The following is an 18,310-nucleotide window of genomic DNA, read 5'->3' on the forward strand; positions in this document are numbered from 1 at the left end:
CCATGGAAGAAACTGGCAAGCTGGACTGTCTTTAGGGAGGGAACTGGCAGGTGGGGGCAGACGTGTGGAGAATTCTGGTTACTGTAGTGAGGTGTCTTGAGAGCACACACTGGGTTTAATCGTAGGTCTACCACTTATCAACTGTGTGATGTCTGAGCCAGTTTCCTCCATGGTAAAATGGGAATGATCATAACAGTACCTAACTTATGGGGTTGTTATGGGGATAAATGAGTTAAAAATAGGTGAATGTTTATTAGAAGAGTGCCTAGGCCTACAGTGAGTGGAAGGATGTGCTGACGCTCTTCTGTACCCTTTGGATTTCATGTAGTGTGTAATAATTAGCTATTAATGCAACGCAACTAATTGTTACAGGCAAGAAATGATTTCGGGGTAAATAACTTGATTTTCCCCCAAAGAACGTAAATACTGTGTGTGTGTGTGTGTGTGTGTGTGTGTGTGTGTGTGTTAGCAATCCCAATCACTTCTGCTTCTTCATGCTGAAGGGTGGAGTGTGTGTATTTGGCAGGGAGTGCACTGGGCTGGATCAAAGAGGTGTCTGCAACCTGGCACTGCAAAGAACAGCCTTCAGTACTCCTGTCCCACCCAGAATCTTCTTTTGTCCTGGTCAGGAGTGACAAAGAAGGGAGTGAGCACACCTCTGGGGCAGACATCTGATTTCATTCATACAATCCACAAATATTTATCGAAGACCCACTCTGTGTCACACCCAACAACAAAATGCGCGGCAAACAGGGTCCCTGCTTTAAGATCTTATGTTTTAGAGGGAAGAGACAGATGAGGAGATGTGACAAGATTACTGCAGAGTGCTCTGAACAAACTAATTGGGTCATTGTGTCAGAAAGTGACGTGTGTGTGTGTGTGTGTGGGGGGGGTAAGTTGCATAGGGTGGCCCAGGATCAGGGGGAGAGGTCTTTCTGAGGGGTGAGGCTTGAACTGGGAGCAGGATAGTGATAAAGAGAGAGCCATATGAAGACAGGATGATGACGTGGAGGAACAGTGGACTGGGCAGAAGGAACTAGAACTGTAAATACAGAATACAGAAAAGAAGCGTGAGAATACAGAGAAGAATGGTCAAAGAATGGTAAGAGAATGGTTAAGGTGGCTGGAGTCTGATTAGCAGGTGGACAGTTAAGTGGACAAAACTTATTAGCCTTCGTGGATGCAGGAAGCACAAACATGGCCACTGTGTACATTGAAAAACGTTTACAGTCAAAGGCAACCATTGGTTTTATGAAATGGTTGGAGCCAGTCTTTTCTCAGGCTAGTGTCCTAATCGTGCCACCTGTCTCTACACCCCCTTGCAGAGAAACCACAGGATTTCCTGGCTTCACTCTTCAAAACCGAATGTTCAAATTCCCTTCAAGTGGGGCCACGTGTGACCACAGTGCCATGAAACAGAAACCAGAGCTGAAACACAAAAGACATTTCGGAGCTGGCTGACAGCGTTTGCATCCCTGCTCTGGTCATTTGTTATCTGAGAGACCCAAAGCAGATCTTTCCACATTTCTGAAATCATGTTTCCTGAAGGTTTTGGAGAACACACATGCATAATTCTGAGGGAAATGTCTTAATCTATTCTTCAGTTCTTTGCCAGGCAAACGATGGGATGTATTGGTGGGGTGCCGGTGAACGGTTTAGAGAATTCAGTGCCATGGCTGACAGAAGGCCTCCTGCAAATGCTCCATCAGCTGGACCAGCAACACTGAGACATACTGCTCGGGTAGGAGGATTTGCTCCACACAGTCTTCCCCACACACAAGGAGGGCGCCAGGAGCTCGGCTTTAGGGAAGATGATGCCACGGGTGTGTGCAGGGCTGACTGAGCTTTGAAGGTGTGACTGAGTGAAAAAATCCCACTGCAGGACCTTTGTGTTTTTCTTAGCACTCTTGACTTGGTTCACCAGACAGACTACAACTACCATGAGGACAGAGGATTCAAACCCCATCGCTTCTTGGCCTTTTGGCTGAGATCAAGCGAAGATTCAAACCCCAGGTCTACCCCGTTTCCCCACTTTTTCTATCTGCTTCCCTCTGCAGGGGTGGTCCCAGAAATGTGAACCATGGCTACAGAAAGCTTTGGCAAGAGAAAATCTAGTTTCTGACCTTCAAGTGGAAAGTGTAGAAGAAGGGCTCTGATTGGCCCAGCTGGGGTGCCATGCCTATCTTTGCTCTAAGAGTGATAGCCAATGGGATGGGTCACTCTTGACTGTCCAGCTTGGGTCATCTGCTCCACTGCTGCAGCCAGTGCCCTTAACAGAAGACCAGGGCCAACAAGGACAGCATTTCGAAGCTCTGAGCTGTGCAGGGAGGAGGGGCCACAGGAGCAGTGGGACACAATTCTTATGCTGGACCTGTTGTGATTGGTCAGGGACAGCACTGATACTCCTTTGAAGACACTGCAAAACCAACCTTCAACGCGTGGGGTGGAGTTTCACAGCAGAAGAGAGAATGCACAGATGGCCGGTGTGTTTAGAGAGTGCAGTCCTGGGGGTGGGGGGAGGCCCTGGGTTGATGGTGAGACATTGGAGTGGATAGTTGGGAAGGAGGGCCTGGACACATGTGGGGAATAATGGTGAATTCTACACCATTATAGGTTCCTCCAATGTAAGAAATATTCAGCTAACAAATATTAGCTGAAATATTAGGGGAAAAGCCTCCACAGCCAAGTGAAGGGGACTTGACTCCCTCTGTCACCCTCTCCCCAGTGGCCTAGAGAAGGTCATGCATATTAGTGTCACCTAAGTGACTTTCTCATGGGATTCAGGGCCACACCATTTTGCCTCTGTCTCTGCCTGAGCTTCATTCACATTTATGGGTAGGTCCCTCAAACTTTGGTGTGCATATGACCATGGATAAAAGAAGGTCTCTGGGCCCATCCCAGTTGAGAAAGGGTGGTGGGCCAGTGGGTCTGGGATGGGGTTCAGGCATCTGTATTTTTAACAAGCTGCCCAAAGTGATTCTGATGTGGTTGGTAGTGCAATGTACCTGGAGGAAGGTTGCACAGGATAATGTCAGAAAAAGGAAGAGGGGATTGGCTACTTGTCTGTTAAAGGCTGATGTCCCATTATCTGCAACAGCCCTGGCTGAGCAGTCCTTTTAATCTAATGATAGAATGAGTGGTGGTTCTGGCAAAAGAAAAACCAAGAAAAACCGTCTCCTGCACAGGGGGATGGGCAGGGAGGAAATGGTTAGGAAGGGGCAGGTCAAAAATTAGGGAAACACAGATGCAGTGAGGGGAGGGAGAGAAAAGAGAGAGAGAGAAAATTCGTTCAGAAAGGCCACTTTATTGATGGAGATAAAACTGAAAGGAGCTTTCCATAGCCCTCCCTCACTCACTTCAGTGGTTTCACTGGGCGTCTGAGACTGGCGGGGGCAGGCGTGTGGCCAGCCAGCTCCTTGCTGCCTGCTCCATGTCAGGCGGCCACATCAAAACACATCACAGCTCATAAAGACTTGCAAATGCACCTCAGAATTCCCCCAATGGTTCCTGGCATTTTTTTTTTTTTTAATATTGTACAAAATATGTTAAGTAGGAAAGGTCAGCTGTGCTGTGACACCTACAGGACGTCCTTTTAGGATTACCGTCCCTGAAACATTACTTCTTATTGCAGTGAAACCTCTAGAAGGTAGAGCTGTACAAAAAAAGGAAAAAAAAAATTCTAAACAATTTTATTTTAAGAAGAGCAGCAACTTAACACTGCTGTAGTTCATTTAAATTTTCTTTCTCAAAAATACATTCCTAAATATACAAACTATACAATCTTGTCATTTTAATGCTGGTTTTTTGTTGTTGTTGCTTTTTTTTTTTAATAATAGAACCGAAACTAAAAAAAAAAAAAAAAAAAAAATCTGTTCGTCTTCACACCGACAAGAGCGCTAGAGGGCTTGTGACCCAGTACCTTCATATAACACCACATAAATAACTTTAGCCACAGTCTATGTTCACAGCGTGGTCAGTGGAACAAAGGAAATACTTTTCTGGCGATTAGACATCGTCTGCAGAGAGGGTCGGGATATTCATCCGAGGCTGGGTAAAAAATGCCATCTTCTCCCTGCAAAAGAGGCCAGCCCTTTAGACATATTATGGTCAGGATCATTCTTTGTTGTAGGGCTGCCTTGTGCACTGCAGGATGTTTAACAGCATCCCTGGCACCGTGTGTCAGCATCAGCTCCCCCCACCCCCTTCCAGTTGTGACAACCAAAAATGTCCCCAGATGTTACCAAAGGTCCCTGTGGTGCCCACGTCATCCCTGGTTGGGAACCTCTCATTGAGGGACATTGGCAGGACCAGCCACCTTCAATTCAAGTCATAGGCCTCTCTGAGTTTAAAAGGGCCCCTGGGTCATTTGTAGTGTTGTTTGTCTTAGATTCCCAGTTGCTTACAAAGTAAGAGATGTCCAAATACAATTACGCAAATGACAGTATATTTAAAATGGTTCTACACCAGAAAGGCTTTTTTTTTTTTTTTTTTAGCAGCACATACACAACCATGAGTGCCTTACCTGAGAGATATCATGAGTCTAAATGCAAGGCCCTCTGTGAATGGGAGGTCCCGGCCAAGTGGCATTTGGGGCCCTCCCGTGATCTGGCTGGATCCAGGCAAGAAGATGCCTCCCTGAGACCCTGGCAGGCAGCAGGCAGAGCCAGGGAGGCCAGGCGAGCATCCGTCACCCCAGGCTTATGTATCATTTCAGCCAATCCTCCATAATGACTGGTGATGGAAATGCTAAGAGGAAAGGCCAGAGCAGGTGGCTCATTCATTAAACAAGAGGAGCTAACAAATTAGCTCGAGTTGTGTGGGGACTGATAAAGACAGCTGAGGGAAAGCACTGTGGAGCCCACAGAGTGCCAGGGATGGCTCGGCAGAGCATGTGCATCTGTCACAGGGAGAGCTAGTGCTCTGCCAGCGGAGGGGGCTTGGGACGGCGGCCAGTGAGACGGAGGCCAGGTAGGCTGGGTGTGAAAGGGTGGGGCCCACCTGCATACCTGAAAGACTGCACTTCTGGGGGCTCCTTACAGCTCTGGCCCCGAAGCCTGTGCACATCCTTGGCAGCTGCCCGCATCATCTTGTCTGTCTGAAGCTCACCCTTGTGCTCTGCTCGGTCCATCTGTAGGGCAAAGCAAGCAGGGCTGTGAGGTGGCACAGGGTCCTTAGGGCCTCTAGAAAGGGGTCAGCCAGAGAACACTTTCTAGCACAAATGAGGGGTCTACTATAGTCAAGAGGTCTGAGGATCGAAGAACAGACACACTCACTGTTTCTGTTCCACCAGGAACTTCTGCTCACGAAGGTGAGAAGTGATCCCACAGTCTGCCAGGGTGGACAGGTTTTGGGGGCCAGGGAGCTGAATACCCGTGTGGTATGGAGATGCGTGCTGCCTAGTGAAATGTGTGCTACCTTTCTAATCCTCAGGGTCACCTAGAAAGGTAACTATGATACTTACTTCTACGTTACAGATGAGGAAACTGAGGTTTGGGCATGTTAAGACATTTCTTTAATGTCAAACACCTAAGAAGTGGTGGAAACACAATTCCAATCATGCAGCTGTGCCCAAGGTCTTTGGGAACATTGCACCCCTTCTTCCTAAGGCAAACCTACAGAAGCACTTTTGAGAACAAACCACAAAGAGCCCTGAAGTATCCACGTACCACATACTTGAAAACACTGCTTGATGATGGAATTTTGGTCAATGAAGCCATCATCTAAATGTTTCTTTAGTAGAAGGTCATTATCAGTCAGTCATGGATGTACTATTCTTTTGCTATTGAAAGGCCAAGTTTTCTTAACTGGTATTTTCTTAAGGCAGGGCACACAGGGCACATATGTACTTGTTTTCTTCTTCTTCTTCTTTTTTTTTTTTTTTGCCTTGCCAACCAGGAACCTCAAAGATAAATGTAATAGACCACTACAATTAAGTTAGGGATATGTTTATTTCCTTCTCTCCTTTAAAATGTTCTCTAACTTTGGGGCGCCTGGGTGGCGCAGTCGGTTAAGCGTCCGACTTCAGCCAGGTCACGATCTCGCGGACCGTGAGTTCGAGCCCCGCGTCGGGCTCTGGGCTGATGGCTCAGAGCCTGGAGCCTGTTTCCGATTCTGTGTCTCCCTCTCTCTCTGCCCCTCCCCCGTTCATGCTCTGTCTCTCTCTGTCCCAAAAATAAATAAATGTTGAAAAAAAAAAAAATAAAATGTTCTCTAACTTTATATTTTCCTGTAATGCTTTTATTATAACCCTATTATAAGTATACAGGGTATGAGTGATAAATTAGAAATAAACATTTCTGGAACTTAAAAAAATTTTTTTTTAATGTTTACTTTTGAGAGAGAGAGAAAAAGAGCACAAGTGGGGTAGGGGCAGAGAGAAAGAGAAAAAGAGAGAGAGAGAGAGAGAGAGAATCTGAAGCAGGCTCCAGGCTCCAAGCTGTCAGCACAGAGCCTGATGTGGGGCTTGAACACATGGACCATGAGATTATGACTTGAGCCGAAGTTGGATGCTTAACCGACTGAGCCACCCAGGTGCCCCAATGTTTCTGGAACTTCTGAATTACCAGAGTCAATTTGAAGTCCTCAGGCCAGTCCAGACTTTAGAAGCTCACCACCACTTTCCTACTCTAAGGCATTATCACCTGTATTAAGAGCTGAGGCTTCAGCTAATGGCTCTCCCAACAATCCAGGCAAGTATCCTCTGTAAGGTGCTTTTTGCACGGTTCGGCTGTGAGCAGAGAAAACTAGCAAAGGTCATGCCTGCCATGGGTGACAGTCCAGGAGTGGCAGATAGTATATAAATGAGTTGAAAATGGACTCTGTGTATTGACCATATGTTGTTACTTCTTCATGACAGGCTGGGACCTGTCAGCTTACGAGCCCACTGGTGTCAAAGTCAAGTTTTATGCATCCAATTGCTTTATTTATTTGTTTATTTATTTGAAAGAGAGACAGAGACAGAGACAGAGACAGAGAGAAAGAGAGAGAGAGAGAGAAAGAAAGAGAGAGAGAGAGAGAGAGAGAGAGCGAGCACACGTGCCAGGGAAGGGCAGAGGAAGAGGGAGAGAGAATTCCAAGCAGGCTTCACGCCCAGCACAGAGCTCAACACAAGGCTCGAGCCCACAACCCTGAGCTGAAATCAACAGATGCTTAACTGGCTGAGCCACCCCCACCAACTGCTTTAAATGTAGCTCAGATTTTTTTTTAGCCATTTAGAAACTGCCAGCTGTACATACCCCATGAAGCTGTACCCTCTGCTAGCCATTGATAAGATAAAGCCCAGGGTTATAAAAGACCCTAAGCCACTGCTGCTTTGGAGCTCTCTGAACTGGAAAGTCCTCCTGTGTTGCTGAGAGACAGCATCTAGATGCCCGTGCCTTTTCTCTACTGGCATTTCCCCTGCCCTCCTCCCCTCTAGGTGGTGACCCAGAGCAGTGGCCATGGGGAGTTCTCATGCTATGAGGGACTTCTTCCACATGCAAACTTGTATCTTTGGAGATACCCACTCTGTGGGACCACACTGGGCAGACACTGGGGCAGGTCAGCATTTTGTATTTACTCTATTAAAGTGTGTGTCCCAGCGCAGATTAGATACCCGATGTTTGATGAATATACATGTGAATAATAAGGCCTTGCACACATAAACAGGGAAATACAGCAAAAGGGTCTGGTACCCAGATCAAGAGTTAATAAAGTTTACTGGGCAAAGGGATTCCTTGGTCCCTTTGCTGATGGACATGGGGGGCCCTGGGAAAACTCTCAGTGGGTCACAGGATTGTAGGAGCTATCCAAAGCTCTGGTCTCCCTCCCCTGCAGCAGCAGATGGTCCCCAGGGCAGAGGGAGCCATCTCCCTTGCCTCTTGCACAGCCCTTACCCGCTTCTCCAGCATCCTCAGCAGCAGACGGAAGCGCTCGTCCTCACGCAACCACTGTGGCAACTCCTTCTCCCCATGGCTCTTGGCTTGTTCAAGCTGCTCCTTGAGCTCCTTCAGCACTGAGATCTCCTGAGTCAGCTGGCTGTGCCAGGTCCTGGTCGCCTGCAGGTCTAGCTCAAGGTCCAGTGATGTGCGGATCAGGCGCTCAGCTCGCAAGGATTTGACGGATGAAGGCTGCAGGGGTAGGCATAGCTCTGACTGGTTATTAGAGAGCTGGGTTCAGTGAGCCCCTACAAACTGCTCCCCTGACCCTCAAATACCCTTTTGTGTTCAACCGCAGGCTTCCACTCCTTCAAAAATGGGGCTCGCCCTCCCCCAGAGCCTGTCGATTTCTCCCACTCCCACAGCTTATCTGTTGAGCACCTGTATGTCCCAGGCATGGTGCTGGGAGGTAGAGCTGAGATTCTTCCCCAGGCAGGTGGCTCCAGAACCACCTGCTCACCCTCCACACTGCCCGATTGCCCTGCTCTCAGTGCCCTGATTCACACTTGGCTCCTGGATTTTTGTCATTATCCTGCTCTGAAGTTGTTTCTTCCTCAGTGAAGGTCTGAGCTCCCTTGAGGGCAGACATTAGGTCTTCTCAACTTTATGTTCCCCTAACGGATGAGTGTTGGTTCTGCTTGTCCAGCACTTGCTTCCCCTTGCAGTAACAGCACCCTCATCTTCCCTTGGGGATCCACTCCTACTTCACATTCAACCTACATGGTGGTTCATACGGGACTTCAGGGACAGGAATGTGACCCGAAACTTGGCAGTGAGAACCTCAGTGACTGTTTCAGGGGTGAGTATGTTATCTAAGCCTGGCCAATAACCTCCAGTACCGGCACTTTTGCTTAAAAAAAAAAAAAAAAAAAAGCCATGGAAAAAAAGAGCATCCTTTACACACAGTTTGTTAAGCCAACAAGATATCAACCTGGAACTGATTGTGGCCATCTTTCCTACCATACGGTGTGACCCTTTTTAAGAATTAAGCTAGGGGTGCCTAGGTGGCTCAGTTGTTTGAGTGTCTGACTTCAGCTCAGGTCATGATCTCGTGGTTTGTGAGTTCGAGCTCCACGTCGAACTCGCTGCAGTCAGCACAGAGCCCGCTTCGGATACTCTGTCCCCCTTTCTCTCCGCCTTTCCTCCGCTTGCACTGTCTCTCAAAAATAATAAATAAACATTAAAAAAAAAGAATTAAGCTATCTGGGGGGAGCAGTGCCATGAGAGGGGGACTGGGGCTTGAGGACACTGTCTCAACAAAGGATCAATTCATGCCTGCAGGTCCAGCATCCTGGGGTTTTCCACTAATGAGCCAGTGAATTCTCCTTTGCACTCTCCAGCTAAATTTGAGCTGAGTTCTTCTTATACCCATACAGATACAGTTATCTGTATGGACAAGATCCCCAGTAATACAACCGTTTCTTCTCCTTCTCTCATCACAAAACAATAATGATTTAAAAATGGCTGACTGAGGGAGGCAGAATTCTAAGCCAGCCCCAAGGTTCCCACCACCAACACCACCCCCTACCTCAGGCACACCCTCCCTGTATAATGCCGCCTCTTCAGTTCAGGGCTGGGGGCACTTGTGAATACCATGGGATAGAACTCCCATGATTAAGGGGTGACTTTCCTGGTGGGCCTGACCTCATCCACTGAGGCACACTGGGCCCTTTCTGGAAAGAGATCTCCTGCCGGCCTTGAAGAAGCAATGTGTGTTGTGAAAAGGGCCACATGGCAAGGACGTGAGGATGACTTTTTCATCCATTTCCTGCATCTAGCAAGAAAAGACAAGGGATTCTGCCAATGTCCCGGGGGAGCCTGGAAGTGAATCTTTCCCTACTCAAACTCCAGATGAGGATGTAGTCAGCCAACACCTAGATTTTAGCCTGATGAGATGCTGAGCAGAGAATCCGGCTATCTGTGCCTGAATTCCTGACCTGTGGAAACTGAGATCCTGAATTTGTATCGTTTTAAGCTGCTAAGTTTGCTGCGATGTGTTATGCAACAGAAACCAAACATAATAACTAACAGATTGATCTGAGAGATGGCACAGAAGACATTACTGCCAGAGCTGAGCCATCCTCATTTAAGGCTGGCAAGCATACTTTTGGGACCGTGAAACAGCTCAGTGCACAAGTTCAAGTTCTATAATACCCTTTGAGGGAGACCATCGTCTAGTCTGTGCTCATAAAGGAGCAGGGTCAGGAAATTCAGTTGAGTGATCTGTGTGACTCAAGTTCTCAGAGTAACTCATGAGGCTCTTTTGTTTTGTTCTGACTGATGTCCAGCCTTGGAAACCTGCCTGAACAGGCCGAAGCAGAGAGAGAGACAGAGCTCAGGCAGCAAGGGGAAGAAGGATTGCAGGACCCAAGGGCCCTGGCCCAGCCTCGGGACTCTCCTGCCTCTCAGAACAGAGTTAGGATCTGAAGGAAACGTGGGCTCAGATCCAGCAAGGGTTCTGTCAGGAAGTCTTCCCATTGGCTAAGGGAGAAAGAGGTGAAGAGGGGGAAATTGTGCAGGCCTGTCTTGACACGGAGTTGTAGGAACCACAGGGGGAGCAGGTAGGAGCTTCCATGGAGGCCTTTCTCCAGGTGTGGATCATGGAACACCTGCCTTATCAAAATGCAGTTTCCAGGACCCCACCCCAGCTACCGAATGAGACTGTCTGGGAGTGTGGCCTGGGAAATGTGCACTATCAGGAACCTCCTTAGAGGACTCTTGCTGCTCCAGAGACCCTGCAGCACCAGACAGGGCTGGAGGAGGGGGGCCCCAGATGGGTGGTAGGTCATCCCTGTCACCTGAAGCCATGTCCACAGGCCCCTGCCACCAACACTTTTGCCCTTCCCTGTGGCCTTCTTTCTCCTGTGCTCTCTAGTTCTTTCTGGAGCCTTGGGGGGCTGTGATGATAGACAAAGGTCCTATTCCTGACTCCTCTGTCTGCAGCAAGTCCGCAGGAACTTCCTGTGCTTGGTGCTGCTGGTACTCTCTCCCTGCATGTTCTTTTTGCTTTGCACCCTCTGCTTGTCTTTCTGACATTCTAACTCCTGCTTCTTCTGGTTCTGCAAACTCACCAGAGCTGCTGTAGAGTCTGTGCTGAAAGCCCAGGGTGGGAAGGGCTGTCTGCATCCCTACAGCTCTGACTGGTAACAAAGTCCATACCAGGAGCCAGTCCTTTGCCTAACACCACTCGGTCCTCATCCCTGAGCCAAGCCTCCATCAGGCAAGGTGGGACCTTCTCTGCAAAGGCAGCTCGTGGCCTCTCCCTAGTGCTCTTCCAGCCGGACCGAGAGAAACCCATTTGTACCTCCCCGCTCTGGGTTGCTGCTTGGAGGTGTCTGGCTTCTCTGCCAGCAGGGAGGGCTGTCAGAACCTTTGCTCGGTCAGCTGGATGTCACGCTGAGCAGAGTGGAGCAAGGGGCAGGCTTCCGTCAGTGACTGTGAGATTTTGAATTGGTTAGCTCTTAATGACTTTGATTTCTACCCTGGAAGATAAGGCCAAGTACCATACTCTGAATCTAACCTATCTGTCATCATAATAATGTTACATTTACAGTTTGGAACCTTCCCCAGTGCCTACCCAGGCTTTACAGTTGGTAAACACCATCAGGCTTGCAAAAGCAACATTGTTCAAACTGGTGGCTGAGAAGAAATGGTCAGAAATGGGGGTTGTGCTCGTGAGGGGTGGGAATGATGGCGGAGCAGGTGTACAAACGGCTTTGAGGTGACTGTCTTACCCTCTTCATCCGGACACTGCGCCGCTCCAGGGAGTTTCGAACAAAAGGTGGCTTCTTGGACAGCGTGGAGCTGTCACTGTCACTTCGGTTCAGCTGCAGGAAAAAAGTCCTGGGAAGTTAATTGGGGCCAGAGTACATCTGGAAGGCACGCTGGGGCCAGAAGGGTGTTGGGGTTCCCGTGTGGTTGGCAGCACAGTGGGGCTGACACCAGACAGTGTGACGCCAACATCTCATGCCCCCCGGACCTACGACACCAAGGCCTGTTCGCATCCACTGTTCCCTGTCACCTGTAGAGCCCGCCTTGATGGCTCAAATGGAGCGGCTGTCAAGATACATGAAAAATATGAAATATGAGATAAGACCGGGCAGACCGGCTCTGTGAGCTCCTGCCCTCCTCAGATTCCCTTCAATCACTCAGTTATCTGGACTCTCCCCAGAGGGCTAACACTCCCCCTCCACGGCCAGAGATCAGGAAAGACGCTTTTCTACTGAGAGTGCCCCAGACAGCGGAGGACTGGAGAGGGAGGCTGGAAGGGCAGCACAGCCCAGGATGTGCAGGGCACAGGCTTCTTTCTCAAGTCACATTTCCGAGGTGGTGGGATGGCCGCAGGCAGATGCCGCAGAGCCTGTTTGTTCTGGCAGGCAGCTGTCTGCTCATTTCCCAGGCCTCTCCCGAGTGTTTGTGTCATTGCTTTTGTGGTTACAGATAAGTACTAGTGATAATGATATTAATAGTCCTGCAGTGCAGACACACATGGACACGGGCAACCCCAGGGATGTAACTGACAAAAGCTACTGCAGGAGGCAGTCTTTACAGAACCAGAAACAGAGTAACAGTAACAATACATGCCATGTGCTTTATGGACAGTTATATTTAATCCTCAAACAATCCCAATGGAGGGAATTGAGGCCCGGGAAGATTAAGACACTTTTACAAACCATATGGCTGGGGAGCATCAGAACAAGAGTTCAAGTTCCAGTCAATCTGACTCTAAGGCTGGGTCCCCTCCTGGCCCCCAGGATGCACGGAGGGCTCAGAGATAAAAAGGATCTAGAGAAGGAGGGGTGGGCCATCTTGACTGGGGTGGATTTGTACAAACGGACTAGCTGGATTTCATACCAGGAGGGGGCTTTGGCCCACACTGCTCCAGGCCAATGGTGTGATACCAACTAGAAACACCGATCAGGACAACTGATCCTTATGTCATAGTTGTTCTGGGACTAAAGATGATGTTAGAAAAGAGTGATGAAAACTACATTAGGTCCTTAGCCTTAATTTTTCCTTATGTGAAGATGTTTGGTTGCATTTACTCTCAGACATGGTAGAGAATACTGTTGCTTTATTATTTCCATGTAATGGTTAGGGACACTAGGAACAAAGAGGTGAAATAATTGACAGTTCTGGGCAGCTAGTTCAGGAATGAGAATTTTGGAAGGCCTGTTTCATCAGGTCAGGATGAGCCAACCAACACATGTGACAACACTGCTGGTGACTGTGCAAGTGTCAAATACACGGGTCGTGGAGAACTGCAGGGAGTGGAACACATTGTCCCTATGCTCATGGACTTCAAGTTCAGCAGGGGACCAATCCAGGGCAACTAACCAAATGACACAGGCTGTGCTGATGACCAAAGAAGGGAGATACCCAGCAGAGGACACTTGGTGTGCAGAAGTGTGGCATCAGGCCAGCAAAGTAAACTATTCCTATGTACCCTGGGAGAGGGCAAGGGAAGTCTTTGGGAGGTAGCTCTGAGTAACAGAAGGGCTGTGGGCTCTAGGGTCAGACCCCTGGATTTGCACCTAATAAGCTGTGTGACCCAGAGGACAGTACTCTGACTTTCTGAGTCTCAGTTTCTGCATCTGTGAAATGGGGTAAACATGATTTGCCCTGCAGAGTTGTTGCTGAGATTAGATGACACAGAAAATGTTTGTTTTGTAAGGAAATGGTGCTTATTAGCATTTGCAACTCCATTCCATGGGTGGGGAAATCCCCACCTTCTGACTCACAGTGGGAGACAAAGCCCACCTTCCACTAAGGAAGCTGGAAGCGCCAGAGTCTTGCTTTCCCGGTCTCACTTGCAGCTAGAAGCAGGCGTGGGACTAGGCTCTGTCCATTGCATGCAACTGCCCAGGCTTTGAATCATAATCTGGCTAGCTGGACCCAATGCTGTTACTGTGCCTCTCAGATTTCACCAGACCACTTGCTTTTGTTCAATGAGCATGCCCTTTCTGGGAGTATCTCAGGGAGAAGCCATCCCTGGTGAGCAGTGGTGCCCGCAGCAGCAACCACAGCTTCCCTGGCCTCCTATAGGGTCAGGACTTTCAGGGGGAGGGATCGATATTGAACCCTGTGGCAGGAGTGGGACCAGCTGGGCCACGTCTGGCAGCAGCACTGGTATTATCCTCACTAGACTGGTTTTGTGGGATGATTTTAGCTGTGGTCTGGCCTGCCCCTCTTCCTGCCTGATTTCTGAGGCTGGTTCTACAACCTTCCAATGAATATGTGAGCTCCTCAGTTTCTTTTCCAGGAAATTCTTTCCTGCATATACTGCTCACAGTGTGTTTCCACTGTTTGCCATTAAGAACCCTGATTGGCACAGGACTTGACGGTAGGAAGTGGAGTGCCAGAGTGCCAGACTGGAAAACATGGAGCTGGCTGTGTAGTGGGGGCAGGCTGGGGCACAGACCCCAGTATTTCCTGTGGGGAGTGTGGTGATATTCATTTTGTGGGTTCAAAACAGAGGGTTAAGTTGTCACCAGACCTCATGCCATCAGGGTTTTCAGGGAAGTGATAGGGAAAAATTCAGGATGTTGTACCACTGGCCTCTTTTTGCAGCCTTCAGTAAAATTTTACAAGAAAGAGACAACCTGCGGCTGAAGTGGGACAGTCAGAAAGCAAAAAGGAAAAATACTGGCATCCTTGCTTTTTGAAAGTGCATGTTACGCCACTTTGCTTTTACAAAAGACCTACATTGGTGCCTGTTTTCACTAGTTGAAAGACATGTGAAGGAGGATTTTTACTTTCGTGAAAAAGGCAAAAAGATAAAACAACACCTAGTGTTTCTTTTGCAGTGAGCCCTCATGGAGGCAGCGGCACCCTGAATGTGACAGGGGCACCTCTGAGCTCCTTCCCCAGGACCACACCGAGCATCTCAGCATCAGGCTGCCACAGCCTTGAACTGTGTCTGTGAGCATCTCCATTAATTCTGAGCATCTTTTAGCAGGATGCATCGTAAGGCATCAGAAAAGCCTAAGAGAGGTTATTTTTTAGGTCTGGAAGGGCTAAAAACGTTTTCCACAAAAATTAATGGTAATTGCTTCTCTGCTTTATGCCACTGTGGTGTTGCCATACGAAAGGCCCTTCCCATCTGTTGCATGTGATGCATGCTGCCTAGGAATTTCTTAATTTGCAGCCTTGCCGGGTTGGAAACTGGTCCAGATAATGAAATATGGGAAGGGCCCACCGTCATGCTAGGTGTGTTATAGATGCTTAATAAATAGGATCAGAACTCCTTGTTATGTGAAGATGCCAGTCCTGAGAAAGGGCTGCTGAAAGGGAGTCCATCCAAACAGGGGACCAGAATCTTACTAGTAAGTACTGGGGAAAAAACTTTGAGACTTTAGTTGGAAAAGAGAAACACTTTACAAGAGTTTTTACCTTCTATCTTCCATTTGACAAAATTACAACTGCGTTCGAATTCTGATGAAAAAGAATGAATCAATCATTTCTTCTGGTGTGATTTTTCTGTCAAGTGACATTCTTCACTTTGTGTTTGAATTCCAGGGCACAGTCACAAAAACAGCAATTTTGCCAAAACCAGAGGGTGTTCTCCATTACCCTAAGGGCTTTTCTAAATCTTTCAAATTATTCACACTTGCAGCATGAGTTGGGATTTTTCTCTTCTTCAGCTGTGATTCAGGAATTCCCTAACATCAAACTTACATTCAGTGACTTCAGGAAACTCTGTACCTTTCTCAAGATAGGCAGCCAATGGGCAGATGCTGACAAGCTCAAACGATTAGCTAGAGGCTTGACACAGAAGGGAGGGGTTTCTGTTATTTCTAGGAGGGACGTGGGGAATAACTGGCAAGTAGCTAGTAAGTTGGTTACACTGCCATATTATGAAAAAATTAGCTTCTCCAATATAATTCTGGCTTTGGATACTGAATATCAGACATCGAAAATATCCCTCGGGGCACCTGGGTGGCTCAATCAGTTAAGTGTCAGGCTCTTGATCTCAGCTCAGGTCACGATCTCACAGTTTCGTGAGTTCGAATCCCACATCAGGCTTTGTGCTGACAGTGCGGACCCTGCTTGGGATTCTCCTTCTTTCTCTGCCCCTCCCCCATTCACACTCTGTCTCTCCCAAAATAAATAAATAAGCTTAAAAAAAAAAAAAAAAGAAGGAAGAAGAAAATGCCCCTCAATATCCCCTCCCCTTCCCAAATAACATAGATGGTTAATTGACAGGTTGATCCAGGCGGGTTCCATGGGCCTTTCCTTCTGTGATGACTTACTGGAACACTAGATAAGGAAGGTTCTGCTTATGCTTCTAGTTGTTCGCTGGTTCTCTGTGCAGAGGGGAAGGAAGGATGTTGACATACCACTGAGCCCAGGACTCAGGTAAGGTGTGCATGTGTCATATCTGTGCCATCCCTGAGGAAGGTTGGGAACCCCTGAGACGTGGTAAGCGCTCAAACCCTTCACTTACAGGATGAAAGATGGAGGCTGGCCTACAAGGGGCAGACTAATGAGATAGACAGGTAAAGGCGTGAGGGAAAGAGCCTCCTGCAGGATTTCTGAACTCCAGGGCAGCCTATAGGAGAAGGCTAGCAACCAAAATAGGTAAAGAGGGCCAGGTGGCCAGAGGGAACTTGAAAGCTGCTCTTCTCCAATCATCTAAGGGAAGCTGCCCCACTGCTGAGCTCCAGCCAGCTGTTGCCATGAGACAATGTGTGGCCCATGGTGCCAGACAGTTTATTTATTTATTTTTTTTCAAGAGAAACTAGAATTTTATGTTAAATGTCTTCATTTTTGTTTCATTTCTAATTGCCTTCCCTAAGTTTTCAGTGTTGGCAACAGGTTCAATTAAAACCAAACTTGTGACTAAATGGTATGGGCATGTTGCCTTTTTGCAACCTCGGGCTGCACACCAGATCGCCATGGGAGTGGGGAAGAAATGCCAGCTGAGGGATGGTGAGGGGTCAGTCTGACCTCAGCAAGCAGTCGTGTAGAAGGGAAGGGCAGGATGTAAACAAGGAGGGAAAAGTTGGTTGGAATTATTAAAAATTGGCCACGTACTGGTTACCAAGCTTTTCCTACGCTTTCTCTAGTGCAGTCCCTAAAACAATCCTTTGAAGTCAGTCTATTAATTCCACATGAGGTAAGGTATTAACTTGCCTGAGGATACCTGACCAAGTGAGGGTAACCAGAACTTGCACCCAGAACTCTGTGAGGCTGAAAACACTCACCACTCTATGGGAAGCAGGTACTCTGGGAGGAGGGCAGTACCACACATTTGCTTACCCGGCACACATACTGGCTTTGGGGTCCTGGGGAGAAGGTCTTAGAGCGGATAATGGTGCTCCCTCGAAGAAACGGCCCTGGGGATGGTGTGCCCACCCGTCGGTCCTTGGGCCGCACCACTGTGGGAGATGGGGCCGGGGTCTCTGTGTTGGTCTCTTTGTCCACCTGAAGAAGAAGTCAGAGCTTTGAGGCCACTTGTATCCACAGTGTATAGGCCACCCAGCCCAAGACTCATGGGGTTGACTCCCCAGCCATCCCCATTCCTGTCATGTGGACATTGGCCCACAGACATAGTTGGGGGCTTCCTAGGCCCTGGCCCTGCCAGCGAGGACAGTGTCCAAGGCCCCAAGTGCTGGCCCCTATTCCTCCATGACTCCTGTGGGCTGGAGCACATTCAGTCCCCAAACGAGCTCACGTGAGCAGTATATGGATGGATGTCCTCAACTTCATACCCTCAGGACTTATATGCCAACCACATTTTGACAAAGCCACATCCAAGGCCTCCCCTGCTGCAGCCAAGTGCTTTCCTGGAATTTTGGAGGCAACCTGCAAATCTCCTATTTTAAACTCGGCGTTCAGGTTTTCTACCATCCTTTCATAGTTACTGGCAAAAGACAAACGACAACATCTAAATGCAGGGTCCTGTTAGCCAAGACAGTGCTTTCTAGAATTTTGAAAAAGGTGCCTGCTTTGGCTGGAGAAATTATGGCCTCTTGGTGGGGAGCCGTTGGAAGGCAGCCCTAAGTTCTTCTCCAGCCCCTCTTGGCCAGGTACCTTTGTGCAGTGCACAACTTGCAACTCCAACCCTGCCTGCACACCATGGGGTGCTCTATTTCCTGCCGGTGGAAAAAACAGAGAGACCTCTATGGAGAGTGAAGCTGGTTATAGTGTGTAACCCTAAGTGCAGCAGGAAAGGAGGTGGTGAGGGGAAAATGACTGGACTCCTTTTTCCTAGTGTACTTTGGGCAGATCCAAATGAAGAAATACATTCTTCTGAAACCTCAGAGCTGGTCTGCAAGGTCAGTATCATGGTCTCCATTTTAGAGATGAGCAAATGAAGGCTGGAGAGGGATGAAGGCACCTGCCTAAGACTACACAGCAAGAGGGTAGCAGAGCCAGCATCTGAACCCAGA

General features: G+C 48.4%; 1 protein-coding gene across 4 annotated transcripts in view; it reads right to left on the bottom strand.

Moving 5' to 3' along the window:
* Positions 1-3,284: 3,284 nt before the first annotated feature.
* Positions 3,285-18,310, bottom strand: part of WWC1 (WW and C2 domain containing 1) — a 154,181-nt gene continuing 139,155 nt past the window's right edge. For all 4 annotated transcript variants that reach the window (XM_045502262.1, XM_045502254.1, XM_045502280.1 and 1 more), the window contains 5 exons: positions 17,178-17,342; positions 11,651-11,743; positions 7,875-8,108; positions 5,007-5,128; positions 3,285-4,072 (listed from right to left, as the gene is read on the bottom strand). In XM_045502262.1, coding sequence (XP_045358218.1) covers positions 4,006-4,072; positions 5,007-5,128; positions 7,875-8,108; positions 11,651-11,743; positions 17,178-17,342 — 681 coding nt within the window. In that variant the 3' untranslated portion in view covers positions 3,285-4,005. The remainder of the gene's footprint in view (positions 4,073-5,006; positions 5,129-7,874; positions 8,109-11,650; positions 11,744-17,177; positions 17,343-18,310) is intronic.

Source organism: Leopardus geoffroyi, chromosome A1 (assembly GCF_018350155.1).
Source record: "Leopardus geoffroyi isolate Oge1 chromosome A1, O.geoffroyi_Oge1_pat1.0, whole genome shotgun sequence".
Classification (NCBI taxonomy): Eukaryota; Metazoa; Chordata; class Mammalia; order Carnivora; family Felidae; genus Leopardus; species Leopardus geoffroyi.